The sequence below is a fragment of the Rattus norvegicus genome, chromosome 5, assembly GCF_036323735.1.
Source record: "Rattus norvegicus strain BN/NHsdMcwi chromosome 5, GRCr8, whole genome shotgun sequence".
In the NCBI taxonomy this organism is placed as follows: domain Eukaryota; kingdom Metazoa; phylum Chordata; class Mammalia; order Rodentia; family Muridae; genus Rattus; species Rattus norvegicus.
This window is the reverse complement of record NC_086023.1, coordinates 131,619,143-131,636,029: the sequence shown is the minus strand read 5'-3', so window position 1 is coordinate 131,636,029 and position 16,887 is coordinate 131,619,143. Positions and strand designations below refer to the sequence as shown.

The following is a 16,887-nucleotide window of genomic DNA, read 5'->3' as shown; positions in this document are numbered from 1 at the left end:
TGTCTGAGTCCAAGTCTCTGTACACTTGCACCACATCCCATTGCCCTTGACCTGTATAACCTTCAGAAACTTTCTCAAACCCCCTCTAGACACTGCTCGTCTTGAGATTGAAATGAGAGAAATTATTTCCCTGAATTTCAGTTTTTTTGTGTCAAACATAGCTAATGTTAATTTCTATGACTTAGAACATTAACATAGTTAAAATAAACTACAACTAAAATATATGAAGTATTTAGAAAAGTATTTAGTACATGTACAATATCATACTATTTCTACCTAATAGGTACAAATGAAGCTGGGCGTGGGGGCACAGCTACTGTGGAGGCTGAAACTAAACGATTCCAAGTTTGAGGCCTTACTGGCCTAGGTAGTAAGTTCAAGCCAGTCCTGGCAACTTAAAGAGGTCCTGTCACAAACTTTCTTTTAAACGTTTAGGGCTGAAGCTAGGTAGTAGAGGGTTTGCCTAGCATATGTAATGCCATGGGTTCCATCCCCAGTTCTTTGAGGAAAAGAACACAAGATTGGCAAGAATGTGAGTTAGTGAGGTTGGTAGCATCATAAAGTTGGGTACTCCTAGGAATAATTTGAGGGAACCCAGTACACTGAGGATGCACATAGCCTATGATCCAGCAATTGTATGACTGTGCTCTTTCCCCCAGGTAAGAAGTTATATGTGCACGCTGGTGATGTGAATAAGATATTTGTCCACATACACATCACAGTGGAAGAATATTTGAAATAGCATTGTTTTCCAGAAATATATATTGCAAACAACTTTTTATTCACCATCAGGAGAATAGTTAAATAAATTGAGTTGCAGGCAGATATGGGATTTAATACAGTGAGGCATTTCCCACCCACGTGGACATCAAGCAGAAAGAAAGCCTGGGTGGATATAGAAGGATGGCATTTGTGCAAAGGTCAAGAACAGGAAGAACTAAGACATACATCATTAAAAGACGCTTATGAATACAGTTCATCGTAAGGATGAAAATGACAAAACACAAAAATCAAGGTCATGATTATCTTCGGAAGGGAAGGAGGATGGGTAACTGAATTGAAAAGGAGTGGGTAATAATGTCTGCAACTGCAAAGGAGTGGGTGATTGTCTGCTTCTTAAACTGCTGGGTACCTGACGCTCACTGTGTTACTTATATCTTATTTGTTAATTATATCTATGTTTGTGATGATACCTGATTAATTACCTTCTATATTTGGCAATAAATGTAAATGCAATTACAACATAATACACCAAAGCAGTGAAATTATCTTACCGTTGGGTTCTGAGACGATAGTAGGTATTTTGTAAGATTTTGTTAAATGAATCACTAAGTGAATGACTGAATTAAGTGAGTGAACTGGCAATATCACCACTTCATAGCCCTTCTTTTACCCCAATACACATCCAGCTTGGGCCAGACTTGCTTCAATTGCTCAGAACAAATAAAGCTAGAGAGGGTAGGTGACCCCATTGTCATTCTTCATATAGAACAATGAGAGAATTTCCCTCAGTCCCTCTTGATCACTTATCCAACCATCTATTCATCTGTTCTTTCATGGGTACACTTACTAATAAGCATTTGTCAAATCAAAACTGAGTGGATGTCAGTCTAAGACCCGAGGTGAGCTGCGATGTTAGAGAAAGACTTTGCCTGCAACTTCACTGTCCTGAAGGACGGTGCAGTACAGGACACGCATGAGGCCCCAAGCTTACCTTGGCACACAAATGAAGATGGTGTTTCACCTGGGTGGACTCGCCCTGTGATGAATATCACCTTCTTTTCTGACCCTTCTCGGAGATTCTCTGTAAGAAATAAGTGGAAGGTCACCATGAAAAGCAAGTGGAGACTAGACATGGGTCTGTGGGAAGCAGGCAGTCGAGGAATAGGTTGAATGGATTCTTTGTTTTTTATCTTTGTTTTAATCATTGGGTTAGAAACAGTAACGACCAGCCATTGTTGACTAATTATCTCTCCATCTATTTAATATTAAAAGACTACACTCCTTTTTCTTTGTGTAACTTAGAATATTGCATTAATATGTAATATTTACAATCATCTGGGAAAGTCATCAGTGATGCTGAATCCAAAGGCCATGGACTTTGCCTCTAGGCAGTTGTATATCTTTCTGAGTTTCAGTGTTCTTAACTATAAATGAGAAGAATGATATTTGCTTAATGTGGTTGTGAAAATGAAACAAGGCTACACACTGCATAGTACTAAGCAAACATCAAGTAAATAATAGAATCAAAAGGTAGCTATTTATAATAATAATAATAATACTAGCACCTGCCATTTTATTAACCCCCTTTGTGCCAGATCTATTTCATACATATTTATAATCTTTAGAGCAATGAGTAGCTTGTGCAGGCTCCTGTTACAGAGGCTGAGATTGAGGTTCTGAGAAGTTATGTAATTTGTTCAAGGTCATATAGTTATTAATATGTGATAGCAGATGAGATTAGACCTCAGGATTTTGCTTTGGTGGTAAAGAAGTAACTGGGCCCAGATTCCTTTTACACTGAACACCTAGAAAATTAGATCTTTGCATGTGGTTTAATAGTAGAACTCTGGCCTAGTACATGTAAGGCCCTATGTTTGACTTCTAGCATTGGAAAAATAACAAAAAGCTCTTAAAACTAAATAAAGTATACAGATCAACCACTCCTAGATGTCAGATAAGAAACTAGTGACAGTACCAGAGTACCCATGAGGAAAAGAGACAAATAAGGCATTCCATGTGGTTGCCCTGTCTTTTTTCTGATGATTCCTCACACAATGAAGACCGGGGTATGATATCCTGAGCATACCATGGAAGCCTCACTGACATTCAAGGTTAGCAGGTAGCTGTTGTGGAGAGGCTCAGAGAATTCCAATAGAGAAAAGAATTCTAGAAACCTATTGAGTCCTCTTGAGTCTTTGTTAGATCCCAAACTTCGCGCTTAGATCGGGTGAAGTTGGATCTAGAATGTGTTGAAGACTTAGCCCCAGGCCTATACTGCCACTAGAGGATGGGAGAGCCTTAAGCCTTAAGGCCTAGGGGAGGCAAGTTAGGTCTTTTTAGGATGTGTTTTTGAGTGTTAGAGCCCCAGACCCAAACTCTCTCCGCTTTGCCCCCTAGCGTGCATGAAGCAGTAAGGAGATGTTTGAGCTTCTGATTCCAAAGAATAAGTTCCTTTTGATTATGCAGGAAGAGTGAGAACTCAAAAAGGCTTAGTGGTAGTACTACATTACTCTAGACAGTTCTGAAGACGGCTGTAGAAACTGTTGGAAAAGAACAAAACTGAAGAAAAGAAACTTAACTGCTTCATATGTGGAGCCCAACTCTTATGAATGAAGACAACAAAATTGAGACACTCTGCAATGTATATACTATGTAGAAATAGAGGGACTGAATCAGACTACAGTATCTATCTGCTGCTATAAAAATTTAGCCTGTATAATAAAGTTCAACCATTATAAAAGATATATATATATATATATATATATATATATATCGTATAAACACACAGATAGGCAAACAATAACCAAGACAATCCTCCTAATGGGGAAGGGACATTCAGCCATTGGTAGAAGGGTTGATTAGCGCACAGCAGAACAACAAGAATAAAATTTAGGAAGAGACAGACAAGTTGGATTAAAGGAGCCCTATCGGTATCAGAGGATGGGGAGAGGGCACATACATAATTACAGGCATTCTCTTAAAATGCTAGCAATGGGTCGTTTTTAATGTAGTTCATCATCACAAGAGATACCCTAACATCAGATGTGAGAAGTAAAACTATTGACTCTTGCAGGCTAAGAGATGACTCATTAGTTAAGAGCAGGTTCTTGGCTTGGTTCCTAGCATTCATATATTGGCACATAACCAGTTGAAACTCCAGTTCTACAGGATCCTACAGCCCCTTGAGGTCCTGCATGCATGCATAGGTTGCACATACAGCAGGTAAAACATGCATACATGTAAAAATAATGTAAAAATAAACAAACAAAAAACCCTATTGTCCTAAAGCTGGGTGTGGTGGTGTACACTGTTAATCACAGCACTCAGAAGACAGAAGCATGGATTTCTGTGAATTCAGCCTGATCTATGCAGTGAGTACCAGGACAATCTCAAAACAAAACAACACAAAAAACAAAAGTAAAAAAATTAAATGAATAAAAATTTTGTCCTAAAGACTTGTAGTTTGTTTGGTCCATTGGGGTCACCAGCAAGCACATGGGGTTTTCAATTCTCTGGATGCCAGCAGAAACATATTGGACCATTGTGCATGAGAACTTATCATCCTTGCTGGGCATCTTTGAGGAGAGAAAATGCATTTATATTCTCAAAGAAGAGTTAAACGCTTTTATATTCCTGAACAGAATATAAGCTACTACAGGGAGAAAATAATGTCTACTGGTAAATATCTAATATCTTTCCCAGGAGTCTGTTTGGAATGGGTACCCAGGACCTGATTTCTAAATTAATAAATGAAAATAGCTGTATAGATATTTATAAATATAAAGTAGACACCTGTTATTTTATGTAAGTGTTTATGGTGCTCTTGTGAGAATAGGTGTGTTCATGCCATTTCACAGGTGAGAGGTCTGCAGCCCACAGAAGGAACGGTCATGTTCAAGGTCAGACTGCTAGCAGTTAAGCCTTATCTCTGAGTCCTTTCTCTACCCCGTCTGCCTTCTGGATCCACTAACACTAACAGTCCTGCATCTGCTGCATTTCCATCTGCAATGCACACAAGAGACTTTGGTTTCATTTTTTATTGCTGATGGAAATTGAACTACTGTCTTAGTATTTATATTGCTTTTTCACTTAAAAAAATTTTAATTCCCCACCCCAAACACTTTTAAAATTTGTTACCTAATACTGACCCCCATCTATCCCAACAGTGCAGAAGTGATGAATAACATCACTGAGGCCCTCAGTGAAGGCTAACTTTATAGATGCCTCCCCTGACCCAGTATCAACTCAATTGCATTCTACATTTCTGCTGACCACAGGGAAAGACAAAACAGGCATTCTATTTGCACACTAATTTTACTGAGCCCCTGTGACTTCATAAAATGATAACGTGGGGCTAATAAAAATCAAGGCTCTCTGGCACTAATATAAGCAAATGTTGATGCAGGCAGGTAACAAATTGCTTTGTCATTTAGGAGGCCATAAAAGAGCATTATAATCATCTTTAAGCAAAATGGATGGGTCGCCTTTGCTTAGCTTTTAGCTTTCATTTGCAAAATCAATTTGAGGTAATGTAGCAACTCTGAGGTGGTGTGACATGGGGCTGTCCTCATCCCTCCTGTCACCAAATCCCCAGACTCCTGTATGCAAAGACAATTAAACATATTCTTGGTTGAGGCAGCGAGGATGAAGAAGGATGTGTCTTGAACAAAGCCAAGATGGAACCGGATGCAAACAACGAGAACAAGGACAATCCACAAGGGATGGTACGAACAGAACTCAAGGAGGCTGTCGCGTTCAAGGACACGAGAACACAGTGTTTTGTACAACATCCCTAACTCATGTGTGCCTGTGCACATAAGCATGCATGTGCACATGTGAGGACACATGAGCACACACACCCGTGCAGAGAGAGAAAGGGAGACAGAGAGAGACACAGAGAGAGACAGAGAGAGACACAGAGAGAGACACAGAGAGAGACACAGAGAGAGACACAGAGAGACACAGAGAGACACAGAGAGAGACACAGAGAGAGACACAGAGAGACACAGAGAGAGACACAGAGAGACACAGAGAGAGACACAGAGAGAGACACAGAGAGACACAGAGAGAGACACAGAGAGACACAGAGAGACACAGAGAGAGACACAGAGAGAGACAGAGAGAGACACAGAGAGAGACACAGAGAGAGACACAGAGAGAGACAGAGAGAGACACAGAGAGACACAGAGAGACACAGAGAGAGACACAGAGAGACACAGAGAGAGACACAGAGAGAGACACAGAGAGAGACACAGAGAGAGACAGAGAGAGACACAGAGAGAGACACAGAGAGACACAGAGAGACACAGAGAGAGACACAGAGAGAGACACAGAGAGACACAGAGAGAGACACAGAGAGACACAGAGAGACACAGAGAGAGACAGAGAGAGACACAGAGAGAGACACAGAGAGAGACACAGAGAGAGACAGAGAGAGACACAGAGAGACACAGAGAGAGACACAGAGAGAGACACAGAGAGACACAGAGAGAGACACAGAGAGAGACACAGAGAGACACAGAGAGAGACACAGAGAGACACAGAGAGAGACACAGAGAGACACAGAGAGAGACACAGAGAGAGACACAGAGAGACACAGAGAGAGACACAGAGAGAGACACAGAGAGACACAGAGAGAGACACAGAGAGACACAGAGAGAGACAGAGAGAGACACAGAGAGACACAGAGAGAGACACAGAGAGAGACAGAGAGAGACACAGAGAGAGACACAGAGAGAGACACAGAGACAGAGACATAGAGATAGAGACAGACAGAGAGAGAGGGGTGGGGCTTGTCATTATAGCCCATATTACGCCCCCAAACCCTTATTCATAAAATTGAACACCCATCTGGTGACCAGGTACTAGCTATTATTTATTTCATTTTACAGAAAAACAACGCCCAAAAGATTTAGTGGCCTAGCCTTGTCTTTATAGCTAATGACTAAGTGGCAGAGCCATAATCCTGACTCAGGAAAAAATTTTTCTTAATCTCCATGCTACCCTATAAAGGACATTAACAATTCCATTCTGATAGCAGTTAGGGAATATGTAATTAATGTCTATTCTGTATCAAATAGTTTACATGTCTGATCACATTTGATTATCACAGTCATCCAATGAAGCATCTTCCTACTATTTTATTATCTCATTCCTTTCTTATAAGCTAGGAAATCAAGATCTAGAAACATTGTCTTGACTAAACTTGCAGCTATGGGAGCCAGTATTAGACCTGAGATATTTATGAATCCCTCATTATGTTCTTAACTACTACATTGAGTTGACTCTTGAAGATCAGATAGGGTTCTTGAGTTGATTTCATTATCATGACCATTGATTTGTTGCTATTTTGCCTTGGCTTCTGATTTTTCAAGAGAGTGTTGTGGTATAGACCAAAGCTGGCTTAGAACTCTCTATATAGTCCAGTGGTCTCAAAATTCCTGTTCTTTTGCCTTGGCCTCCCAAGTGCTGGATTATAGATGTGTGCCACCATGCCCAGACCCCATCAATTCTTTGTTTAAAAGGTGACTTTTTTTAAAAAAAATTTATGTATTTATTATGTATACATCATACAGCTTTCTGCCTGCATGTATGCAACTGCAGGCCAGAAGAGGGCACCAGACCTAATTATAGGTGGTTGTGAGCCACCATGTGGTTGCTGGGAATTGAACTCAGGACCTCTGGAAGAGCAGACAGTGCTCTTAACCTCTGAGCCATCTCTCCAGCCCCCATCAATTCTTTGTTAATCTTCACTTGCAGATGTGGCTTTTAGCTTCAGTTTGCATTAGGTTGAGACAGTTGCATCTAAAAATGGAACACCAGCTGAACTATTGGGGTGACCCTAGCTAAGACTTTGTGAAGCACTGCATCAGGAAACTTGGTAAAATTGAGTAGTTTCAGAAACCCTGATACCTCATACATGATGACTGTAGGCATTTTACCTACCCCTGGCAAAATTCCTGGCCTGGAACAGGTGACCACAACTCCCCACATACAGAATGTGACTAGTGGTTCTAGTCACAAAACAGAGTTCTCCATGCTAATGAGGTATCTAGATGGGACCTGAGAGTTTAAACCAATAAGATTCCCTTCAAGGACATTCCTTTCTGCAAAAGGTTTTTAATCTCTGGTCCACCCTGAGGAAGTGGTATGCACCTATTCTCCTCGATGAACAATCAATAAATAGTGTGGAACCAAGGGTTGTCTCTCATATCAAGAACTGCTGTTGGGTGAAGCCTTTGTTACCTAGCCCCCTCCATTCCTGATTCCCCACGATTTCCAGCAGTGTCTGGATATCTGGGTGTTTGGAAACCTTTGGTTCCAGGTTCATCCTCCCAGGCCTGTTGGGCCTCCTTTGTTCCTGACTGTATGTGTTTTCTAGTGGTGACTGGATACCCAGGAGTTAGGGAACCCCAGCTTTCGCCCCAGCCTGAGACTTTTCTCACCCGGGCTAAGGTACCTGACTTAGGCTTCATTTTCCTACCCCTCCCCTGAGTGGTGTTCTGCACTTCCTGCAAGCCCAGGACCTGATGGCAGATATGAGGAAAAGTGCAGTCTATCATGCTGCCTTTCATCTACCAAGTGGAATTCACACATGTTGGTGGTGAGGAGGAACATGGAATATGGAGCCTGAAGAGGCTATCTCATGTGGTCAAGCAGGATTTTCAGTGGAGGGATGGAGATATCAGCTCACTTAAAAACCTCTGAACCAAAATTTGTCCTGTCTACAAGAAGTAGAGGGATAAAGATGGCGCAGAGGGAATGGCCGACCAATGACTGACCCAACTTGAGACCCATTCCATGGGAGAGCCAATCCCTGACACTATTAATGCTATTTTGCTATTATTGCATAACTATCTTCTGAGAGACTTCATCGAGCAGCTGATAGAGACAGATGCAGAAACCCACAGACAAATCACTGGTAGAGTTTGAGAAGTCTTGTAGAAGAATTAGGGGAAGGAATGAGGGAGTCAGATGGTCAAGGACACTATAAGACTTACAGAATAAACTAACTTGGGACTATGGTGCTCACGGAGATTGAACCACCAACCAAAGAGTATGCATGGGCTGGACCTAGGTCCCTTACACATATGTAGCAGATGTGCAGCTTGATCTTCATGTGGGTCCCCTATAACTGGAACAGGGGACTGTCTCTTCATTGTAGGCCTTTCGATCCCTTTCCCATTGCTGGACTGCCTTGTCTGATCTCAGTGGGAAAGTCCTGGTGTGACTTGCTGTACTATGGTGGGTAGGTATAAATGGGATCTCCCCTTCTCTGAGGAGAAGGGGAAGGGGGTGCAAAGGTGAGCCTTGGAGGAGAGAAGGGATGGGGCTGCAATCAGGCTATAAAGTGAATAAATAAATGGAATACTGTAAAGAAATAATACAATACTTTTGGTATTGGGTTGTAAAAGAGACCATGGTCTTGGGTATGCTTGCTTGCTCTTAAACCACTCACTTCTCGGGAAACCAGATGTGGTGTCACAAACACACTCAAGTAGACCATAGAGAGGATCACATGGTGAGAATAGCCAAGAGGAACTTATGTCTGAGTACGTTTGGAAGGATATTTTAATCTCAGGTGACTGTAGCTTTGACTAAAACCTCCCTGCAATCTCAGGAGAGACCCCCAGTCAGAATGACCCACTAAAATGTTCCCATATTGTTGACCCACAGAAACCAAGAGAGAATAAATGCTCGTTGTTTTATGTCATGCTACCATAAGCTTTTCCAGTCCTTCCTGCAGTCTGACTTCAATGTGGGCCTTCTATAATGCCCACAGAAACCTGCCACTTCCCCTGCTTAAGACTTAATCAACTTTCTGTTTGTCTTCAGCCCAAGTCCAGCTTCATTGGCCTGACTCTCATCTCTGGTACATAAGGGCCACATTCCCATCCATCTTGTCCCACAGGCTCTGACCTCAGTTAGACCTGGCAGTCTTCCACTCATGGCATGCTCTCTCACACATCCACTCTGGGCACATGCTTCTTTCCTGCCTTGAATGCCAAGCCTCTGTCGAGTCTGTCTGGGTTCCTCCTACTCAGCCTTCAAGACTCAATTTGGATGCACCTGCTCTGAGAAAGGAAAAGGGGAAACTCAAGCTCACCGGGGACTTGGCTCTGTCTTCCTTGGTGTTAACAGCTAATATTGTATTTTATCTGATTTTATCAGCACAATACGTGTCAGGCTAAAGGTAATGTGAAAATATCATTGTTGGTGACAAAGGAAATAGAACAGAAGCAGAGAGTCACAGTAAGAACATGATCATGGTGCAGAATTGTTTCTATGAGAAAATGTAGGTGTGTGTGGGGGGCGGTGGGGCATGCATCCAGTTTCCAGGAGGAAGTGGCAAGGCAGTAAATACATTTAGGTAACCATGTGACTCCAATTGATCCAAGACACTCGGGGGCGCTCCAGCTGTGCTGCCCAGAAGCTGATTCTGCAGGAAAGGAGAACTGAATGAGGGAGAGTGGACGAGACATCATTCCTGGGTCAAGTGGAGCGCCGAGCTTCCCTGAGCTCTCAGTCTTTGGACAAATTCCCTCCCTCTTATGAACCTTAGTTCTCCCAAGTGTAAAATGGGAGTGACATCTAGGTCACAAGACAGAAAAGCCTCAAATAAGTGGCTTCATGTACATTTTTAAGTGATGTTGCCCATAATAACAGGTGCTATTCATTGAGTGACAAGCACAGGATGGGGATCCTCAGCAACATAGCCACCTTTAATAATATAATTATATAATTCTGCTATGGTGCCCTGAGCTGGGCTATTAGCAGCATCCATCCATACCTCTCCTCCCCCTCAACCAGTGACGAAAAAAATATCTTCAAATATTATCACTGAATGCCCCATGTCTCCTTGGAGGCAAACTTGGACCTGGTTGAGAACCAACCCCTTATAAGGATACATTATTCAAGAGGAGTCTTCCCCAAGGAAGAGCACACCAATTGGCTAACCAGTTCCAAATAATCACACATGTTCTATGTGGCAGGGGCAGAACCTTGGTGGAGGTTGAGCGCTTGTTCCAAGGAGAGTCTCAGCTATGAGCTGTCAACCACTCTGGGTATTCTGGGGATTGAGGACCTGCATAACACACAAAACAAGGGTCATGACAGTCTTTTACACAAGGTGGCTGGCTGGGCAGATCAGGCAGACCTGAGCCCCAAAGAAAGAAAGCAGAGGGCCATGGTCCTTCTTTTACTGTTAAATTTAGCTCATGCTGATCACATGTCATTTGATACTTTTCCTATCATGGATCTCAACTACCAGGTAAGGGTGTTCAAGCCTAGCTTTGGGGTTATGAACTTGAACTAGAGAGCAGGAAAACTCAATTCGATCAGAGTGTGTGCTCTTATATGATCTTGAACGATGGGGTCTTTTATTTCCTCACCTGAAACCTGAGGATACCATGGGTCTTGACTTTATAAGGACCATGTAAGAATGAAGTAAAATGGTCCATCAGGTCTATGCCTACTAAGTGTTCAAATCTGATGCCTGGCAACCAGACCACTTGATGCAGCTGCCCCATCTTACAAGTGTGAAGACTGGAGTCAGTAGGCAATCCATGACAAGACAGCCAGGACTTTGCCTGTTTTCTTCACTGTGTGTATGATCAGCGTCTGGTACACAGTAGGAACTCGATAAACAGTGCTTTAGATAGTTGTAGAATTGGCCCTGTCTTTCGGTTGAGCAACTTGTCAGCACCCAGTGCTCAGCTTTGGGGGGCCACCACCCCAGGCCTGAGGGAATTCCTGGCCAGAATCAGTTGCAAGTTTATTTGTAAATGCAAATTGAATCACACTGTGCACCCTTTAGCAACAAGGGCAAAGAAAACAGTTTCCCAGGGAAAAGAGGGCCAGGGGATGTGAGAGTGAGGGTGAAAGTGGAAGACAATGCGTTCTAATCAAACTTGATAAATATGTAAATTAAAGCAGCTAAACAGTTGGCTTTGACAAATGACTTCTCGATAATGGATTTTTCCACAGTGAAAGGCGAGAGTTCAGCCTGCCTGTTAGTCACAGTAAAAGCCCTCTCTTGCTTTCTCAGCAGTGTGGGAGGATGGGACCACTACTTAGGTGCTCTGTGGTACAGGAGGGAATGGGTTCTTTTGTGATTTTAGGAGTGAGGCCATCCCAAAGCATCAGCTAGCTGCTGGGCACTGCTACCATCAGCTCCACAGGAGAGGTGACAGCCCCCATCCCTTAAATGAAAAGTCAGGAGGAGGTCCTCCCTCACCAAACTAAGGTCATCTCATGATCAAAGCAACCTTTGGTCAAAGAACATATATTCAGTCCTTCTGATGCTCTAAGGATAAAAGTGTCTTACCCAGTCTTAAGTTGTTGGGTATTTTTTTCCTCCCTCCCAGGGTCTGGCAGCATGGAAGTGTTTAGAAAGGTCTATCCCCAGCTCACTATGCAGGTCCAACAGACCCCTCTTTGTGCCTTAATTCAGCTGATTCCGTCTACCAAGTAAGTCACGTGACTGAAGGGTCAGCTGAGAAGGGGTAGACATGGTCATCGTGCACCTTCTCACATGTCTTCTTAAGAGGTTGATTTCACAGCTGGAGATGTTCTGTGTTAATGATGAACCCAAGTGACTGTGATGACAGCTGACAGTCAGGTGAGAGGAGAAAGGGAACAGCAGGTTTGGAGCAGTGCTGCTGTGTTGTCAAGCACATCATACCCTCTGTGGTCTCCTGGGAACTGTACTTCGAGGCTAAGCACATTGGCCAGGAAAACTCAGGTAGCAAGAGTTAGCTTTAGGGGTTCTTCCCTCTGTGTATGTGTGTGGCATTCATTTACCTGTGTTCACATGTATGTATGCATATGCATCTGCCTGAGTGGGTCTCTCTCTCTCTCTCTCTCTCTCTCTCTCTCTTGTGTGTGTGTGTGTGTGTGTGTGTTCCTCCACTGCACTTTACTATATTTATTGAGGCAGGGTCTCTCACTGAACCAGAAGCTTGCCTACCTAGCCAGCTTGCTCAGGGAATCTCTTTTCTCTACCTCCAGTGGTGCTGCACTTAAAGGGTACTGCCACACCCATTCAGCCTTTACATGGGCTCTGAAGATCGAAGGCAAATCTTCGCACTCATAGAAAATGCATTCTACCCACCAAGCTATCTCCCTAGCTCAGCGTTGGAATCAGGTTTGACTCTTCCCAACTATCATTTTCTGAAACCTTGACAGAGAAAAGTTCATTCGGCTATGCTGCATTGAAAGAGACATCACGCTGGACCTCATGTGCGCAGGCATACGCATGCATCTGCTTCTCACTCGAGCTCCTACAAATACTTGAACTTTTATAAAAAGTTACAAAAATGGAAGTGCAAGTGGAAATTCAAGTTTAATGGTTTACGGCCTTGGAAAGACACTATTAATATAATTTCCCCAAGCAGAGAAGCAATATATGTGAGCGTTCCAGTGCTTGAGGAGAAGTTTAGAGAAGGGCAAGAAGTAACACGATCCCTGCTGGAGCAGATCTGCCTGCCTGATGCTGGAGGAATTTAGATTTGAGGAGTGTTCTTTCTGTCCTATTGCGATCTTCATTGACTTGTGTAAAAATACTACTTTCGATCTCAAATCCCCACTGGCATCTTTATATAAGCACAGAAAATGCTACTGGGCTTTGGAGATTTCATTTAATGAAGGAAAAGTATTTCTATTAAAGAGTATAATTTTTTTCTCTCAACACAACATCTTCAGAGGAGCCAGGGAAAGTGAATTGTTCTGGGCTCTGAGAAAATGAATCAGCCGATGCTTTACATAGCGCAGGAGGTGAATGAGCGGACTACAGACAGAAAATCGCAGTGGCCCAAAAGGCCAAGGTCCAGATCAGATAGAAGTGGGAAAATTGCTAAAAGTCCAGCGCCTGTGCCCCTGACGTTCCAGGTCAAGAGCACCGTTTGGCTCACTGGGAGTTGTTTCAGTTCCCCCTGCCCCTGACACTGCCTGGTCCCTTCCCCGTGTACTGTAGCAGTTTGTCCATTCCTATGGCGGTGTTTTGGCTGGCCAGGCATTCCTGGAGGTTGGGTAGGTGCTTGCTTTTAATAAATAGGGGCTAACCAGGCTTCTCTCTTTCCCTATGCAATGGTCTCCTGGTCACCTCCCACTCCTATTTCTTTCTTTCATCTGTTCTTTGTGGTTCTCTTAAGAACATTAGCTGTATTACAACAGGGGTTTTGCCTTCTTAGCTGTTGTGAATGCATGTATAAAACAGCAGCTGTCATATGTACATGTAGAGGAGTCAGCAGATTATAGCCAGAGGTAGTTGAATGGAATGAGCTGGGGAGGGACAGGACTAAGGAATGGGACCTCAGTGATTGGAGAGAGCAAATCACCAGAGGATATGTAGATGGGTAAGAGGTGGAGCCAAACCCTAGAAAGTCTTATGAGTGGTGTAACTTGAGTTCTTCCCCAGTCCTAGGCTCTCAGTTAACTCTAAAGAGACAAATATATGGTTGGTAAGCAAACCTTTAGTGTAGCCATGTCTGATATCCAATGTGGCTCAATCATTCCTCAACTATATGGGAACTATAAGAGAGCACCTTCTGGCCACCTCAGTCTCTCTTCCAGTAAACTGAGAGTAATAGCAATATGCATACTATTGTGTGTTGTGAATCCTAAATAGGCTAAAACATCACCGCCCCCCCCCAAAAAAAACAATAGTGCTTGTCCCGTGGTAAGCCCTCTATGAACCTTGGCTGTCAGCAGGCATATCTTGAGCTCCCAAACATTCCCAATGTTGTCCCCATGCCAACAGTCACTGAGCCTCAGTCTCCCTTCACTCCTCATTGGTCTCTGTTACAGCAATTTCTGGCAGGAGAATAGTCATTTGCTCCCCTTTCTCCTTTGGTGACTCTGGGTTTATGGGGCAGAAGCTGTCTTCTCCCTCATCTTTTCCTGGCATTCATTTCCTTTGTCTGAGACAGAGAAGGGCATTTTGACACAGTTGTTTTGATGTGAGAGTTTTGAAATGACTACATTTATGTAGAATTTGTTTTTGAAAATTACCAGGTACTGTGTGAAATAGACCCTCACGCCCACTGCGTGGCTGATGTCAGTCCTTCATCTTGCCAATCCCTCACTGTCCTAGCCTCCTGCACTCCCAGCCCTGACCTGCAGCCTGCCCTAGAGGAGTTCTGGTCCCTTCTTCCTGCTCTCCCTCTTGAGCCCCTGTGCCAGAAAGAGAGATGGGGGAGGTCTTGCTAGGACAAGAAGAACTGGCCTGAAATGTCTCCTTGGCATATTATTTGGTAATGATTTTTTTAAGCCCACAATGTAATGGTTTGTTTTCTCAGCTGTGTCAAAATGTCCCTATATCAAAATAGCTATGCTAGAGCAGCTGCTTCAGTGTGGCTGAAACAAAAGGGCCATGTCAGTGTGATATGAACTCTGCACAAGAAACCACCTGGCATGTGGCAAACCTAAATCACATCCCTAAAGCACCACAGTGGGGGTTGATTAATAAGCAATCAGCTACACTCAATGCCAACTCTCCTTGTGGTAAAAACTTTGGGTTCCAGGAAGACTGTTTCTACTCCTATAAGGATCCCCGGTGTTAAGGATGCTGCATGATATCCTACAATATCACAGGTGATGAGTAGAGCTGAGTGAAGTTCAATTGACAGCAAGATTCCAAGAGGCGAGGGACTTGACTAAGGTCTCTTAGCAAAGTGACTTTTACATTAAATTGGGAACTTGTGGGACTGGAGAGATGGCTCAGTGGTTAAGAGCACTGACTGCTCTTTCAGAGGTCCTGAGTTCAATTCCCAGCAACCGCATGGTGGCTCACAACCATCTATAATGGGATCCAATGCCCTCTTCTAGTGTCTCTGAAGGCAGCCACCGTGTACTCATAAACACAAAATGAATAAATAATTTTTTAAAAAAATTGGGAACTTGCCATTGCTTCTAACGTTTAGTTTTTCCTCTCTACAGGTCTTCAGCTGTTCCTGTGGGCCTGTGTCTTGAGTTCACCAGGCAGCTTTCTTGCAGCAGAAAATTTGGTCTTACCTGTGATCCCGAGGCTCAAGTTCGCTCGTGGGGTGCTGCCCAGGGGCTCTCTGCAGCGGCAGCAACCAGGAAGACCTGTGCCGCCCCTTCCGGGAGCTTCAGTGCACCAGGGTTCCAGATGGTCTTTGGCTTTTTCCTCTGGCGTCCGAGATGTGTGTGCAGGGAGCAGTCTCTTCTGGTTTCCCAGGCCTGTCTGCCTCTCTGAAGGTTTAGCTCTCCCTCCCACGGGATTTGGGTGCAGAGAACTGTTTATCCGGTCTGTTTCCTTCAGGGTCCGGCGGTGTCTCTGGCTGGGGTCCTGCCGCTCCTGGGCCCTCCCCCACGGGAGCCCAGAGGCCTTATACAGTTTCCTCTTGGGCCAGGGATGTGGGCAGGGGTGAGCAGTGTTGGTGGTCTCTTCCGCTCTGCAGCCTCAGGAGTGCCCACCTGACCAGGCGGTTGGGTCTCTCTCTCACCGGGTCTGGGAGCAGAGAGCTGCTGCGGGCCGGGATCCGCGGGTGTGGGACTTCCGGTAAACACAGAACGTGCCCGGTTCTAGAGAAATTCTGTTTCCGTGTGTCCCAAGCTCACCAGGCAGCTTTCTTGCAGCAGAAAATTTGGTCTTACCTGTGATCCCGAGGCTCAAGTTCGCTCGTGGGGTGCTGCCCAGGGGCTCTCTGCAGCGGCAGCAACCAGGAAGACCTGTGCCGCCCCTTCCGGGAGCTTCAGTGCACCAGGGTTCCAGATGGTCTTTGGCTTTTTCCTCTGGCGTCCGAGATGTGTGTGCAGGGAGCAGTCTCTTCTGGTTTCCCAGGCCTGTCTGCCTCTCTGAAGGTTTAGCTCTCCCTCCCACGGGATTTGGGTGCAGAGAACTGTTTATCCGGTCTGTTTCCTTCAGGGTCCGGCGGTGTCTGTGGCAGGGGTCCTCGCTTCTAACGTTTAACTAAAATGGTCATATTATTTCCCACTCCGTTCCCTCCCTCCAACTTCTCCAAGGCTCCTCTCTATCAAATTCACTTACTATTGACTCACATGTATATAAATACAAGCTACTCAGTCCATTTAGTTAATTACATGTATATTGTTAAGGGTTGACCACTTGAGATTGCATGATCATTTAGAGCACTCATTTCCCTCTCTTGACAGTTTTTAATTGTCTAAAGATCTTCATCT

At 44.0% G+C, this 16,887-nt stretch overlaps 1 protein-coding gene across 1 annotated transcript in view; it reads right to left on the bottom strand.

Annotated features, from left to right (window-relative positions):
- The window catches only part of Agbl4 (AGBL carboxypeptidase 4), a 1,279,356-nt gene that overhangs the window by 126,877 nt on the left and 1,135,592 nt on the right, over positions 1-16,887 (bottom strand). Inside the window, 1 exon segment of the mRNA NM_001350232.2 lies at positions 1,715-1,804. Within this exon segment, the coding sequence (NP_001337161.1) occupies positions 1,715-1,804 (90 nt within the window).